General features: G+C 36.5%; 1 protein-coding gene and 1 long non-coding RNA gene across 16 annotated transcripts in view; one reads left to right on the top strand and one right to left on the bottom strand.

Annotated features, from left to right (window-relative positions):
• Positions 1-16,014, top strand: part of CFAP70 (cilia and flagella associated protein 70) — a 96,564-nt gene extending 80,550 nt beyond the window's left edge. For 11 of the 12 annotated variants that reach the window (XM_072823561.1, XM_072823553.1, XM_072823560.1 and 8 more), the window contains 5 exons: positions 86-247; positions 2,807-2,896; positions 4,609-4,710; positions 13,832-13,879; positions 15,713-16,014. In XM_072823561.1, the coding sequence (XP_072679662.1) occupies positions 86-247; positions 2,807-2,896; positions 4,609-4,710; positions 13,832-13,879; positions 15,713-15,793 (483 nt within the window). In that variant the 3' untranslated portion in view covers positions 15,794-16,014. Of the gene's footprint in view, positions 1-85; positions 248-2,806; positions 2,897-4,608; positions 4,711-13,014; positions 13,619-13,831; positions 13,880-15,712 lie in introns of those variants that run through there. The other variant, XM_072823558.1, reaches the window with a different exon arrangement.
• Positions 1-16,422, bottom strand: part of LOC140632017 (uncharacterized) — a 52,286-nt gene that overhangs the window by 30,703 nt on the left and 5,161 nt on the right. The window contains exon 3 of one of the 4 annotated variants that reach the window (XR_012029523.1): positions 6,512-6,583. The exons of the other annotated variants lie outside the window; for them this stretch is intronic. This is a non-coding gene — a long non-coding RNA (uncharacterized lncRNA). Of the gene's footprint in view, positions 1-6,511; positions 6,584-16,422 lie in introns of those variants that run through there. 4 annotated transcript variants of the gene reach the window in all.

The raw sequence follows: 16,422 nt of genomic DNA, 5'->3' as shown, positions 1-16,422 counted from the left end.
TTTAATTTAAATTTTAAACAAAGATCATTAATGTACTTTTAAATACCACCTCATCCCAAGTACTACTTATTCTTTACTTTCTCAGAACCCTAATGTCTGGGGTGTGAAGGGCCATCTCTATTTTCTAAGTGGAAATCACGCTGAAGCCAAGGCATGCTATGAACGAACTATTAGTTTTGTAGTGGATGCTTCTGAGATGCACTTCATCTTCCTGAGACTGGGGCAAATCTATCTGGAAGAGAAAGAGGTGAGGCATAGAGGATGGAGAGTAACCATGTAAATAAATCAAGTCATATTACTCAGCCATTAGAACGACAAATACCCACCATTTGCTTCAATGTGGATAGACTGGAGGGTATTATGCTGAGTGAAGTAAGTCAGTCGGAGAAGGACAAACATTATATGGTCTCATTCATACGGGGAATATAAAAAATAGTGAGAGGGATTATAGGAGAAAGGAGAGAAAATGAGTGGGAAATATCAGAGAAGGGGACAGAACATGAGAGACTCCTAACTCTGGGAAATAAACAAGGGGTGGTGGAAAGGGAGGTGTGCGAGGGGATGGGGTGACTGGGTGATGGGCACTGAGGGGGGCACTTGATGGGATGAGCATCAGGTGTTATACTATATGTTGGCAAATCGAACTCCAATAAAAAATATACAAAAACAAATAAATCAAGTCATGATCTGGAACCTGACCACTGTTCAAGAATTAACATCCATCTATGTGGACCAACATAGTAATGTGATATTGATACTTTTATATCCAAAAGTAAAGTGACTCAACCAACATCAGATAAACTAGTAATTACTAGAGCAGGATTCAAACCCAGGCAGTCTAATATTGGAGTCTGTAGTTTTAACCATTACGAAAGAAGGTTGTGTAGAACACAATAAATGTTGTTGTAGTTAATATTTAAGGTAACTTTCTTTTACTATCAGTATTGGAAACATTCTTTACTTAACTAATGGAAAATGTCAAAAGAACTTCTTCAAACTTCTTCCTTAACATAAAGGTTTGTATTTAATTCAGCTGAGGCTAACCTCATTCCACAGGGAACTCTAACTTAACTCTATAGCAATTACTCTCCATTTTAGAAATTACCCCAAGACCTTCTAAAAAATTTTTTTGTCCTTCTCTGATTGACTTACTTCACTCAGCATGATACCCTCCAGTTCCATCCACGTTGAAGCAAATGGTAGGTATTTGTCGTTTTATGGTCTCATTCATTTGGGGAATATAAAAAATAGTGAAAGGGAATAAAGGGGAAAGGAGAAAAAATGAGTGGGAAATATAAGAAAGGGAGACAGAACATGAGAGACTCCTAACTCTGGGAAACGAACTAGGGGTGGTGGAAGGGGAGGGGGGTGGCGGGTGGGGGTGACTGGGTGATGGGCACTGAGGGGGGCATTTGATGGGATGAGCACTGGGTGTTATTCTATATGTTGGCAAATTGAACACCAATAAAAATAAATTTATAATTTAAAAAAAGAATTTTTTTTGTTATGGGAAATTTCAAATACATACAAAGTATGGGGCACCTGGGTGGCCCAATCAGTTAAGCATCTAACTCTCCATCTCAGCTCAGGTCTTGAGCTCAGGGTTATGAGTTCAGCCCCTGCATTAGGCTCCATGCTGGGCATGGAGACCACTTATAATACAAAAACAAAAACCAAAAAAACAAAACAAAAACCCAAAAAACCCAAATACATACAAAGTAAACAGAATAGTAGAAATGAACCAACATGGACCCATCATCCCATATCAACAATTATCAACATTCTATTTTTTGACTCTGTGCTTTTGTTTTGACTTCATTCCATTTCTACCCCCAGAACACCCAATTCTCTATTTAAAATTAAACAATAGCAGCAACAAAAAGTTGTGATGCCTTATAATTTAAGTATGAAGGCCCACATAGGCTTGAAAGAGAAAATCACTATCCTAATGCGGTGAAATAAATAAGTTTTCTTTATGACATCATTGCAAGCTGCATCTGAACCTAGCTTCTGACTTATGTATTCACTAGGCAAGTAATTTCCCTAGGCAAGCAATTCTTAGGCTATTTGCTGAGGCTTACCTATAGTTACATCTCTCATATTGGAGATGCAAGACAAGAAGTGGTCTAATTGTTTTTGAAAGTTTGCTTTTTTAGTCTTTCTGAATGTTTCCTGTATTACTCAACACTAAAAAGAGATAAACTAGCAAACCATGAAGAAACCTAAAGGAAGCTTAAATACATATTAGTAAGTGAAAGTAGCTAATCTGAAAAGACTACATACTGTATAATTCCAACGGTGTGACATTCTGGAAAAGGCAAAACAGTAGAGACAGTAAGGAGATCAGTGGTTTTGAGGGGTTGGGGAAGGGAAGTGATGAATAGATGGAGCAGAGAGGATATTTAGGACAGTGAAAATACTCTAATAATAGATACACGTCATTATATCTTTGTCTAAACCTATAGAATGTATAATGCCAAGTGTGACCATGGACTTTAGGTGATAATGATGTATCAATGTAGCTTCATCACTTGTACAAAGGTACCACTCTGATGGGGGATGTTGATAATGGGAGAAGCTATGCATGTGAGGCAGCAGTGGGTATATGAGAAATTGCTGTATTTTTCTCTGTTTTTCTGTGAACCTAAAACTGCTCTTAAAAACTTATACCTTTAAAAAAATTGAGTGCTCATTTAACTTAGATTGAGATTTTGAGTACAATTGCAGAAGCCCCATAATTATCCTAGCAATATAGCATTTGAAACTTCCAGAAGAGCAATAGCTTAGTGGTGCTTTCTTTCTACAGTATGAAAAGGCAAAGAAAACCTATCTGCAAGCCTGTAAGAGATCACCTTCATGCCTTACCTGGCTAGGACTGGGAATAGCCTGTTATCGGGTAAGAAGATGAAGACTCAAGAATAGGCCTGTCAATACAACAGACCTTGATTCCTTGGTTTTCCAAGCACCCTGGGAGTTTGTAATGTTGGTGGGAAAAGTTACGTTTCAAAGGTGTTCAGTAAACTAAATAGTTGATCTGTACTATAAAAATAAAACATTCTTTAAAAATCCCACATGTAATCCCTCTCTATTCCTATTCTTACAGCTCCAATTCAAGCCTCATCCCTGCTTTATCTGCTAGGGTGATCTCCTGTCCTACCTCAATCCATCTCCCATATTTTTATTAAAGTGCTCTTTAAAATATGCAAATATTATGTTACTCCCCTACTTAAACTCTCCAATGGCTACCCTTTGTTTTAGAATAAAATTCAATATATGATTGATGCCTAGTCTTTAGTTTTATTTTCCCAAATCTCTCTCTTTTCTCCAGCCATACATGCATACTTAAGAGTTTCCTGACCACACCACACTCCCTTGTGCCTCCATGCCTTCATATATGATATTCCTTTTACCTGGAATGTCTTTCTTCACCTCGTACATCTAATAGACTCCTATTTATCTTTCAAGATTCATTTTAGTAATGTTTCCTCTCAAAATCTGTCCTTTAATTCCAGGGTAGAATTATTCCCATTTTCCTATGTCCCTCCACTAGATCTATATATGCTTTTATTATAGAAATGTTTATTTTGTATTGTAACTATGTGTTTGGGCTTTCATTTTTTTTTTTTTTTACATATGTGTCAGTGAACTCTTTGAGGGGTTGTATTTTATCTTTTTATTCACTTACTTAGCATACTACCTGTCACAGAATAAATCCTTAGCAAGTATAATTGATTGAATAATATTGGTTGAATAATGAATCAATATATTGATTCAAAATTGAATCAATATCTTAGAGACATTTAAAATGTGGACCAAAATATGGGCATTGCTGAAAGGCCATTCTTCATATTGTCTCAGGTCTAGAAACTCATAATTTTCTTTTCAAAACAGAAAAAACCAAAGAGCTACTCTACTGGGGAGAGGAGTGCCTTATTTCTTCCTTAGGTAATCTTTTGGAAAATTTTACAAAATTTTGATATCCCTATGTCCAGATAGGGATATCTGGACATATGATATCCCTATGTCCAGAGGATAGTGAGCATTCTAGAGCCTGAATATTGTACTGATTGCTCAAGATTGTACTATTAATAACTAATATTAGCATTTTGACGGGCTGATAGGACTTTAACCTTAAGAAAGGGATGCACAATGTAAAGGAAGAAATAATAAATGGATCTGACAGCCTACTGTGTTTGGGGAAATCACTGAATGATGCATACACAATAGTGAATGCTTCTGGTTTTCCAGTTCTGGCACCTGAAGCTCATTGATGCCTTGATGGAACTTCTGTAGAGGGAAGGCAGGAGAGAGGGATGTCAGTTGAGAGCCTAGCAGGCAGGACTCCAGATTTCCCTACCTGGATTTTTAATCCAAGTTCTTATTTTAACAGGTTCATATATTGGGCTACCACATAAGATTTTGTTTGAAGAAAGAGTTCTGAGCTAAAAATTTTATTTTTTTCTGAGCTAAAAATTTTAAAAACTGAAAACTGTTTGTATAGGTCACATTACCACTGTTATTTGGACATAGTGTTTTAAGCTAAACTAACTCCAGCTGGCTTAAGGGAAACTGCTCTGGCTTAACTCACACTTTTCTTTTTCTATCAAGTTGGAGGAGCTTACAGAGGCTGAGGATGCTCTCTCTGAAGCCAATGCATTGAACAACTACAATGCTGAAGTGTGGGCATATCTGGCTCTGGTCAGCCTGAAAGTGAGTGTTTATTAACCTTACACAATGCCCTTTTAGGGCAAAGATATGAGGAAGTAAGTAAATGGTCATCAATTCATGATAGTTGAGGTTTAGCGAGTTTTAGATTTGGTCATTATACTGATGATGAAGGAGGGGCCCAGTCTGAGAAGCACTTGGAATGTGCTCAAAAAATGATATACTCACATGTGTTTGTCTTGAAAGGGGATTGTAGAAATGAGAGCAAGCCATTTGGGCTTGTTGGTCACAGGTGAGCAGGAGTGGGATGGGCCAGGGCTTATTGCCAGCTGGGGTTCTTTTTTTTTTTTTTTTTTAATTTATTTATCATAGTCACATAGAGAGAGAGGCAGAGACATAGACAGAGGGAGAAGCAGGCTCCATGCACCGGGAGCCTGACGTGGGATCCGATCCCGGGTCTCCAGGATCGCGCCCTGGGCCAAAGGCAGGCGCTAAACCGCTGCGCCACCCAGGGATCCCAACCAGCTGGGGTTCTGGGTTGGGTGGGCTCCCTGTGGCATTTTCAAGCTGCTCTGCAGGCTCCAGGCAGGGTGTGCTAACCAAGCCCAGGCCTGTGCATCCCCTTCCTCAATATGAAGTATATGATAATCAGAGTATGACTTAGGGTTGGGGTCAGGAAAGATGAATCAAGGAGTCATTTTGACTTTCAAACCTTATTATTTAAGAAACTCATTTTGTAAGGCTATAGCTGCCATAGATCGTGGTTCCCCTGGTGGGTCTGAGTAAAGTAAATTGAAAACCTTCTGGAACCTAGATTTCATTAAGAACATTAGTGATTCATATGAAGAGGTCAAAATATCAACATTTACAGGAGTTTGGAAGTTGACACAGCCTTCATGGATGATTTTTGAGCCATTTAAGTCTTCACTGGAGGAAAAAAATGCAGATTTGGTGAAAACAGCAAGAGAACTAAAATTAGAAGTGGAGCCTGAAGAGGTGACTGAATTGCTATAATCTCATGAAAAAAACTTTCACAGATGAGGAATTGCTTCTTATGAATGAGCAAAGGAAGTAGTGTCTTGAGATGGAATCTACTCCTGGTGAAGATGCTGTGAAGGTAGTTGAAATAACAACAGAGGATTTAGAATATTATACAAACTTAGTTGATAAAGCAGGGTTTGAGAGGATTGACTCCAATTCTGAAGGAAATTACTGCGAGTAAAATACTATCAAACAGCATCACATACTACAGAGAAATCATTCATGAAAGGAAGAGTCAATTGATGTGGCAAACTTCATCACTGTCTTATTTTAAGAAATTACCACAAACACACCAAATTTTACCAACCCTCACCTGATCCATTAGCAGCCATCAACATTAGGGCAAGACCCTCCACCAGCAAAAAGATTACAATACACTGAAAGCTTGGATGATTCTTAACATTTTTAGCAATAAAGTATTTTTAAGTTAAGGTACATACATTGTTTATTTATTTATTTATTTATTTATTTATTTATTTATTTATTTTTAAACATTTTATTATTTTTTTAAATTTTTATTTATTTATGATAGGCACACAGAGAGAGAGAGAGAGGCAGAGACACAGGCAGAGGGAGAAACAGGCTCCACGCACCGGGAGCCCAACGTGGGATTCGATCCCCGGTCTCCAGGATCGCGCCCTGGGCCAAAGGCAGGCGCTAAACCGCTGCGCCACCCAGGGATCCCCCATACATTGTTTTTTTAAATGTGATCTAGCATTGCTCACTTAATAGACTACAGTATAGTGTAAACATAACTTGTATATGTACTGGGAAACCAAAAAATCCATTTAGCTTGCTTTATTGTGATATTCACCTTATCGCGCTGGTCTGGAACAAAGCCCGCAATAGCTCTGAGGGATCCCTGTGTACTGAAGTTCTACCATGGCAATAACACACATACACACACAAAAGAAATTGGAGGAAAAGGATTAAAAGGAAGTTTAAAAACTGAAAGATATAATAAAATGTTTCACTACTGAAAGAACAGACCAAAAAAACAAAAACAAAGAATGGTGGTTACTGTTGGGTGGAAAAGTTGGGGAACAGAGTAGATAGGGACAGGGTTAGCAACCCCTCTTAAAGTATATCTTAGGGGCACCTGGGCGGCTCAGTTGGTTGAGCATCTGCCTCCTGCTCAGGTCATGATCCCAGTCTTGGGATCGAGTCCCAAGTCTGACTTCCTGCTGCGGGAGGGGGGCCTGCTTCTCCCTCTGCCCCTCCTCCACTCATGCTCTCTCAAATTAATAAATGAAATCTTTTTAGAAAATGTATATTTTATTATCTCCTTTTGATTTTTTATTATGTATATATATTATCTATTCAATAAAGATTAATACAGAAGAAGTGGATTTGAAAGGTTGCTGCATAAAAGATTAACATAAGACAATCAACATGAAAATCAAATACCATCAGGAACAGCCAATTTGAAAGTCTAACTTTAAAAATCCCATTTAGGATTTGTATGGGTAAAAGCATAAAACTTTATCGCAATGTATAAAGGAAGATCTAATATAGATATTATGTTCATTGACAGGAAAGTTTCAATAACATAAAGTTGAGAAAATTTCCCCAATATCTAATTTTAATACAATTCCAATAAAAATAATAACAGGTTTTTGTTTTTTTTTTTTAGGAACTTGATCAAGTAACACTAAAATTCATTTGCCCCATAAAGGCCAAAATATAGCAATGACAATATGGACAGGGTAATAAGGAGTGAAGGTTTTTCTATGAATTATCAAGCCTTATAATGAAGCTCTAATAATTAAAACTCAGTGGTATTAGTGTAGCAATAGGAAAGTGGAACAGAATCGCTAGACAGAAGAAGACCCACATATATATGGAAACAAGTTTTGATTAGATTTTGATTATTCAAAAATAATTGGGATAGCCTAGGAATTTACCCTGAAACTATTCCTCCAACAACGAAAAACTATACATGCACAAGATATTGATTACAGTATTATTGCAATTGCAAAATATTGTAAACAACATACATAGGACAATATTTGAATAAACTATGTTATATCCACAAATAGAGTACTATGCTGCTGAAAGAAATAATGGAGAAGATCTCTATGAACTGATATGGAGTGATTTCCAGGATATATTTTTCAATAAAAAAAAAAACCCACTAAAGTGCAAGATTTTCTATAGTACATTACCCATTTGTATAAAAAAGAAGGAAAAAAAGAAATCATATACATATTGGCTCACTTGTGCAAAAAAAAAGAAAAAAGGAAGAAAAAAACAGAGATTAATGAGAGTGTGTTCTATAGTTCATGGGCAGACATAGGGTAGAAGGAAGGGAGAGAATGCGGGGGTGACCCTTTGTACCTCTTTGTTACAGATCTGACTTTTGGAACCATGTTAGTTTCATTTTTTTTTTTTTAAAGAAACAAAATCAACAAGAAATGGGGAGATTGTATAATATCATAACAACAAAACAAAACTTCCCATGAATAGCATAATAATACTGAAGGTGGGAAAAAGAGAACTAACTTAAGATACTTTTGAAAGATTATTTGAAATATATACTCTCAGACAAAAGAGAAAAAACTCCTCTATACAAATATTGGATTCCAGTTAGTAAGCTGGGTTTTTTTTTTTTTTTTTTTTGCAGAGTCAGGAGTTAGCAGTTCTGAAATTACTAAGTATTCTATGATTTTCCAAATAAGAGATTATATTGTGGGTAATGGAAGCTAAGTGTCTCATTGTCAGAGGAGTTACAAATATGGAAACCAGGAAGATTGAATGATCTTGGAGGGTTAGAATTGAAGATATAAGCTCAGATTTGATGGATTTTATAAATAGATATTATATATAATTGGGGGATGCATGGGTGGGTATACCTAGTGCTCAGGTCTTGAAAATCTAAAAATTGGAGTCCATTAAAAGGAACTAGGAAATTTGCCCAGTTTATAAAAATAAAAGAATCATAGGCTTATTTGAAACGGCTGATTTTAGAACTGGGATAGGGAAAATCAAGATGAGACCGGAATTTCTTGTTGGAGCAAAGTAAAAAGTGCTCAAAGATTGAGACATAACAAAAACACAAAGGGAAAAAACAAAAAACAAAGGAACTGGCTGGCCTAAAGGGGAGCCCCCACTGTCCCTAGTCAAGGATTACAAATGAGAATCTATGAGCCCACAGTAATATAATTGAACAAATAAATGAATGGTAGAGAAGAAAGCTTATAGTGAAAGGCCAACTATTAAATGAGTAAGGAATTAAGGAATTAGAAAATCACAATTTGGAAACGACCATAATAATATTCAGGGAATAGTCACCAATGTATCCTGAAATTATGGATGTTTTTATGGAGTAAGAAGATCTTTACAGTCTCAAAGTATTTCCCCATGAGGTATTTATTTATTTTTCTTTTTTTTGATATTTATTAATTATAAAGGGGAACATAGTGAGGTTATAGTAGAAAAATGAAAAAAATAAATAAAAAAAAAAAAAAAAGAAAAATGTAGCAGATAACAATCTAAACAAAGGATCAAGGTTACCATCACCAGTATTGGGATAAACAGCATGTACCTCCTGAAAGGATGCAGCACAATGTCATTTTTGTGGTATTCTTGCCAAAAGTTCAGAACCTGATATAATCATGAAGAAACATCAAACAAATACAAATTGAGGAGTATATTACAATTACTGTCCTTGATGCTCTTCAGAAATGCTAATGTCATGAAACACAGACTCAAGAGCTGTTCCAGATTAAAAGAAAGGCTGAGAATGTGAATTTTGAATTCAAGGCATGATGCTAGATTTTATTTTGCTATAAAACACATTTTGGGGGAGCGCCTGGATGGCACAGTTGTTTAAACATCTGACTCAGTTTCAGAGCAGGTCCTTATCCCAGGGTTGTGGGATTAGGCCCTGCATCAAGCTCTGCACTTGGGTTGGAGTCTGGTTGGGATTCTCTCTCCCTGTCCCTCTTCCCCTCCTGCTTGTGTTCTCCTCCCGTTCTCAGTCTCTCTCTCTCTAAATAAATCTTTAAAAAAAAAAAAAAGACATTTTGGGGATATTTGGAAAAAATCAGAATGAGGTATACAAATAAGACAATAGTATTATATTTGTACTAATCTGCTGATTTTGATAATTGTACTGTGGCTGTGTAAGAGACTATCCTTGAAAACATATACTGAAGTCTAAAATTGCATCATTCTGCAATTTACTTTCAAATGGTTCCAGAAAAGTTAAAATATATACTTATGTGTGTGTGTATGTGTGTGTACAGAGAGAATTATTCATGTAACTTTTATTTAACCTGAAATTATGTCAGAGAAAGGGAATTCATTAATATAATGCAAATTAACACCACATTACATATCCACTAGAATGGCTTAAATCAAAAACTTTAACAATACCAAATACTGACAAGGATATGGAGAAACTGGGACCCTCATAGATTGCTGGTGGGGTTACAAATTGGTACGGCCACTTTAGAAAAGTTTGGCAGAGTCTTAAAAAGTTAAACATACACTTACCATATATCCAATGATTCCATGTCTCTATATATAGTCAAGAAAAGTGAAAACATATGTCCACACAAAGATTTCTGTATTTCATTGCAGCATTTAATAACAAAGACTGAAAACATTCCAAATGTCCATCAGTGAATTGATAAACAAATGTTGTATATGTATACCATGGAGTACTACTCAGCAATAAAAATGAAATTCTGGGGACACCTGGCTGGCTCAAATAGTAGAGCAAATGACTATTGATCTTAAGGTTGTGAGTTCAAGCCCCATGTTGGGTGTGGAGTCTACTCAAGAAAAAAATGAAATTATGATTTATGTAACAATATGAATGAACTTCAAAAACACTATGTCAAGTGAAAGAAGCAAGACACAATAGATCATATGTTATTTTATTTAATTTATAAGAATTTAGGGAAACTATTGAGATAAAAAAGATCTCTAGTCCCCTAGGGCCAAGGGTGGCAATTGGGATTGGCTGCAAACAGGAATGAAGGAACTTTTTGGGAGTGATAGAACTCTTCTAAAACTGGATTATGGTGATGGTTGCACAATTGAACTATAAAATTAGTGAATTTTATATGTAAATTATACCTCAATAAAGCTATTTTTAAAAAAATGAGGAACAAATGGATTATTCAATAAATACTGATTGAGCAACTGGCTTTCCATATGGAAAAAATTAGTTCCCTACATCACACCAAACACACACACACACATACACACACACTTCCAGCTGGTTTAAAGGCCTAAATCCTAAAATTTTAGATTGCTTACAGGAAAATACAGAGAATACCTCTATAGCCTCAAGGTATGCAAGCTTTTTCATGACCATAAAAGCACTAGCCAAAAAAATATCAATAAATTAACAACTTTAAAGTTGGAAACTCATGCATAACAAGACACTAAAACCTTAAGGACTTTATTATAAATACTTACAACATTTTAAACATTGTATTTAAATTCAATTAATTAACATATAATGCATTATTGGTTTCAGAGGTGGAGGTCAGTGATTCATCAGTCTTGTATAACACCCAGTGCTCATTAATTATATCACATGCCCTCCTTAATGCCCATCTCCCAGTTATCCTGTACCCCACCCTTCCCCTCCAGTGACCCTCAGTTTGTTTCCTATGATAAAGAATCTCTTATGATTTGTCTCTCTGTCAGATTGTGTCATTTTTTATTTTTTCCTCTCTTCCCCATGATCCCATTTGGTTTCTTAAATGCCACATGAGTGAGATCATACAATTATCTTTATCTGATTGACTTAGTTTGCTTAGCATAATATCCTCTAGTTCCATCTACATGACTGCAAATGGCAATATTTCTTTTTTTGATGGCTGAGTAGTATTCTATTGTATATATATGCCATATCTTTATCCATTCATCCGTCGATGGACATCTGGGCTCTTTCCATAGTTTGGCTATTGTGAACATTGCTGCTATAAACATTGGGAAGCAGATGCCCCTTCAGATCATTATATTTGTATCTTTGGGGTAAATAGTCAATAGTGCAATTGCTGGGTTGTAGGGTAATACTTGTAACATCTATAACAATAACAGTTTACAGAGTTATATAATATAGCTATTATATAAATATGTCCTGCAATAAGGGAAAAAAAATCTTTCAATCTGATTGAAAATTGGTCACGGGTCACCTGGATGGCTCAGTCAGTTAAGCGTTGGACTTTTGATTTTTGGCTCAGGTCACGATCTCAGGGTCATGAGATCAAGCCCTACTTCGGGCCTTGTGCTGGGTGTGGAGCCTGCTTGGGGTTCTCTCTCACACGCTTTCCCTCTTCCCCCTCTCGAAATAATTAAAAAGAAAGGAAAATGGTCACAGGATAGGAATATACAGTTTGCTGAAGTAGAAATCATAACAGTTAGTAAACGTATGAAAAGAAGTTCTGCCTCACTTGTAATCATGAAAATGCAATTTAAAATAACAATGTGATAAGGCACCTGGGTTACTCAGTCAGTTAAGCGTCTGCCTTCAGCTCAGGTCATGATTGCAGGACCCTGGGATTGAACTCCTGCTCAGCAGAGCCTGCTTCTGCCTCTCCCTCTGCCTCTCCCCTCCATTGGTGTGCTCTCTCTCTCTCTCAAACAAAATGTTTTTAAAATGCAATGTGACAGGAATTCACACCCATCAGACTGGCAAAAATTAGTCTGATATTATCAACTTTAATAAGGATTCTCATAATTGCTAGTGCATATAAGTTGGTGCAACTACTTCAAAGTGCAATATGGTATTATTTACACAAATTCATAGCTACAACTTAGCAATTTTATATCTAGACACATTTCTAAGAAAAATACCAGAAGACATGTACAAGAATGTTTACTGTAGCATTTTCCATAATAGCAAAAAAAAAAAAAAAGTCTTTTCAAAATTGTTTTGGCTGTTCTGGATTCTCACATCATTTGGACTTCTGCCTCCCTGTGGCAGAAGTGAAACAAAGGTAATGGTACTGGAAAGGAAGATGTGCTAGAAAATGAACTGAAATTCCATGAACTTCAGGTGAGCAAATCTTTGAAGTGTGGATATTATAGGAAGGTCTTTTAAATAATGAAAGTTTTGTGAACTAGTAAAAATTTTCCATGAATTAGCACTGATCAGGAAATTAAACTAGATATTCACTAACTTTCTTTCTAGCCTGAACATTCTATACTTTTCATATTTGTTCAATATTCTGTTATGCATGTAGTTCATATTTATGTATTCCCAAGTAACACTGCATACTCGAACTTGTTAAGCACAAACTTGTTAAGTATAATAGTGGATTCATATTTTTCTCATTTAACTCCTAGATGAGCGCTTCATGCAAAGAATAACTGGGAGGAATATTTAGTGTCCTCATCCTATATCCAGATCTATGTGGAAGGAATTCGTCTCTGCTTGTTCTTATGTATAAAGGCAGGATAAAGCATAATATAGTTAAAAACTTGGACTCTGGAACCAGGCTGCATTGTTTAAAACGTAGCTCCTCCACTTATTAGCTTCATAACTCTGGGAAGTTACTTAACCTCTCTGTGCCTACGTATTTCCATCTGTAAACACAGAATTATAAATTTTTTCTCCTAGAGTTGTTTTGAGGATTAGGAATGAAAGTATGTAAAGGACTTAAAACAATGTAAGCACCTAAAACGAAGTACACCACAAAGTAAGCATTATATATATTTTAGCTATTATGAACAGAATGGCTTCAATCCTGAGAGAGACAAGTGATTCATGAGGCTTTTGGGGGCAGGGGGAGATGAGAGACCAAGTTCTCTTTAAGCTTGTTTTCATTTTAAAAATTTTATTGTTTTTTTATTGTATTATTATTTTTTAATGTAGGCTCCACACCCAATTTGGAGCCCAGTGCAGGGCTTAAACTCACAACCCTAAGATCAAGATCTAAGCTTGAGTCAGACACTCAACTGACTGAGCCACCTAGTTGCCCCTCTTTAAACTTTTTGAAATGAATATATATATATATATATATATATATATATATATATATATATATAATGGAAAAGATTATTAAGAAGGTATGGAATCCTGTTTTGGTAGAAATGTTTGTGGCAACGTCCTTTCCCACCATAGTGTTTATAATAAATCATGAGCTGCTGTTCTTTTTTTCAGGCTGGACGGCAACTGGAAGCTGAGCAGGCCTATAAGTACACAATGAAGGTATGATACAAATGCCCCTGAAGTTTGTACTGTACTAAGGTTGGAAAACTAGGAAGAAGATGCTGCTTAGTTCAGGACTTTACAGCATTTCAGGATGTGAATATTTTCCAGAGGCTTTTCTTCTCATCTTTGCCATTATCATACAGCTGGTGGGTTTGCAATAACCCACATATTAATATGGGGGATCTTTTTTCTACCTCTTTAGAGAATTTGGTTTAATGGAAAGATAAATAGCAAGGGAGTCAGTAAGCCTGAATTATGGTCCTAGTTTTGCCACTAACTTTATCTTCTTTCAGCCTCATTTTCATCATGTGTAGACTGAAGGTACTGGTCAGCAAACTTTGTATAAAGGGAAAAATAATATTTTAGGCTTTGTGGGCTAAACTGTCTCTATTGCATCTACTACCCTCTGTCCTTGTAGTCCAAAGGGAACCACAGACAACACATAAACAAATGAGCATGATTGTATTTCAAACAAAAGTTTACTTAACAAAAACAGCAAGCTAGATTTGGCTCATAAGTAGTAATCTGCCAATCCCCGGCGGAACATCTATTCTATTATGAATCACAGTTTACAAGTGGCTTAAACAAATTAGGAATTTTATTTTTCTCATCTACTGAAAAGCCCAGGGCTGGTACCAGAGCTCCACAATGTCACCAGGAGACCCAAACTCTATAGCTTTCTGCTCCACCAGTCATAGCATGCTGTCCCCATCCTTCATAGTTGCAAGACAGCCATTGTAGCTTAAGCCACCATATACATGTTTCAAGCACAATAAAGAACAAAAGGGAGGCAAGAACAAAGAGGATATGCTACTAGCTATTTCACCTCCCTTTAAGAAGCAATGACTTTACAGGAATAAAAGATATAGTACAGGGAATATGGTCAATGGTATTGTAATGTATTGTAATAGTGTTGTGTGGTGACAGACGGTAGCTATACTTGTGAACGTAGCATAATGTATAGACTTCAGAATCGTATGTTGTGTACCTGAAACATGGTGTGTCAACTATACTCATATAAAAAAGGATGTTTAATTCACATGTAAAGAAAATAATTTCCAGAGAGAAGAATCTACTTTTGAAAAAAAAAAAAAAAAAAGCAATTACTTTAGTTTACATTTAATTGGCCACAATTGGGGATCCCTGGGTGGCTCAGTGGTTCAGCGCCTGCCTTTGGCCTGGGGTGTGATCCTGGAGTCCCGGGATCGAGTCCCGCCTCGGGCTCCTGGCATGGAGCCTGCTTCTCCCTCTGCCTGTGTCTCTGCCTCTTCTCTCTATCATGAATAAATAAAATCTTAAAAAAAAATTGGCCACAATTGGTTGTAAGACTACCCCTAGCTCTAAAAGAAGAAAATGGAGTTTAGAGGGCTGCATTCCTGCCCTGAAAAAAATGATTTTGTTAGTAAGAAAGAAGAGAGTGGGTATTCACAAGGCAACTAGATATCTCTACTACACATTTAGAGTCTAAAATTAAATTCAGATCTAGTATCTTTGATTCCTATGACTTGCCAAATTATAATATTGTAGTCAAAATAGACTGGGTGATAATGAGAACTATCTAAAAATACTTTATTAAAATTATTTAACAAAAAAATACATAAACTGCGAATGTTCATACCACTTGCATTTTCATAAAGTGAACATGTCCATGTAATCAATCAGCCCTGAGTTCTGAGGTTCTTTTAATGGAGTTATCATGAAAAAGGGCATATAGGAAGAGCCCAATCTCATGCCAAGGAACTATATTCTTTAACTATGGCCCAGTAAATGATAGGTCTACACATAGATATATCACGTATGATATGTATCCTCTCCTTCCTTCTCATGCAGCTGAAACTAAAAGATGAGACTCTGCTTGCAGAGATCCACATGGTACAGGAGACAGTTGGCTTTGGAAATCCATCTTTCTGACCTCCTTCCAGCTGAAGAATGTTCTGTATGGGACTCGGAGCTCCTTTCCTTCCCACAGAAATTAAACTCTGGACGTCGTGAAAAATAAGGCTTGGGGATGGAAAATACTGTAAGCAGAAACCCATTCATTTACTTCCGTTGGCTGTCTTATTGAATGGCTGTTACTGGATATTTTACAGGTTGACACTAACTGGATGACAATAAAAAAGATTCAAAATTCACCAGTGTGGTTCTGCAGTTAATTAAGGTCTACTGAGCTATATGTAAGAATGTATTTATTTACATAATTAAGGTAAAGTGGGTTCATTATTAGGGTTTCTGGTAAAAGCCTATCAGGATCACTCCTGTAAGTCAACTACTAAGGTCTCTTGCTAGGTTCACTTCTTGGATTTCTAAGGTGGTTCCAAAGGAGAGTGCTATGCTGGGTCACTGTATTAAAACACATTAGTGGTGGCCAAACTCTGGACCCAATGGTGAAAAGAGCTGGACAGAAGTCTTTGTTGAGGATGGAGGTACGGACTACCTCTCACCACGGTTACCTTCGCGGATCTAAATCACAAGGGCTCCAAGAAGAGTCCATTAACTTATAATAGATGCAAACCTCAAATGAGGCCAGTGTTCTAGGGCTA

Source organism: Canis lupus, chromosome 4 (assembly GCF_048164855.1).
Source record: "Canis lupus baileyi chromosome 4, mCanLup2.hap1, whole genome shotgun sequence".
NCBI lineage: Eukaryota > Metazoa > Chordata > Mammalia > Carnivora > Canidae > Canis > Canis lupus.
The sequence above is the reverse complement of the archived record's forward strand: the minus strand, read 5'-3'. Positions and strand labels throughout refer to the sequence as shown.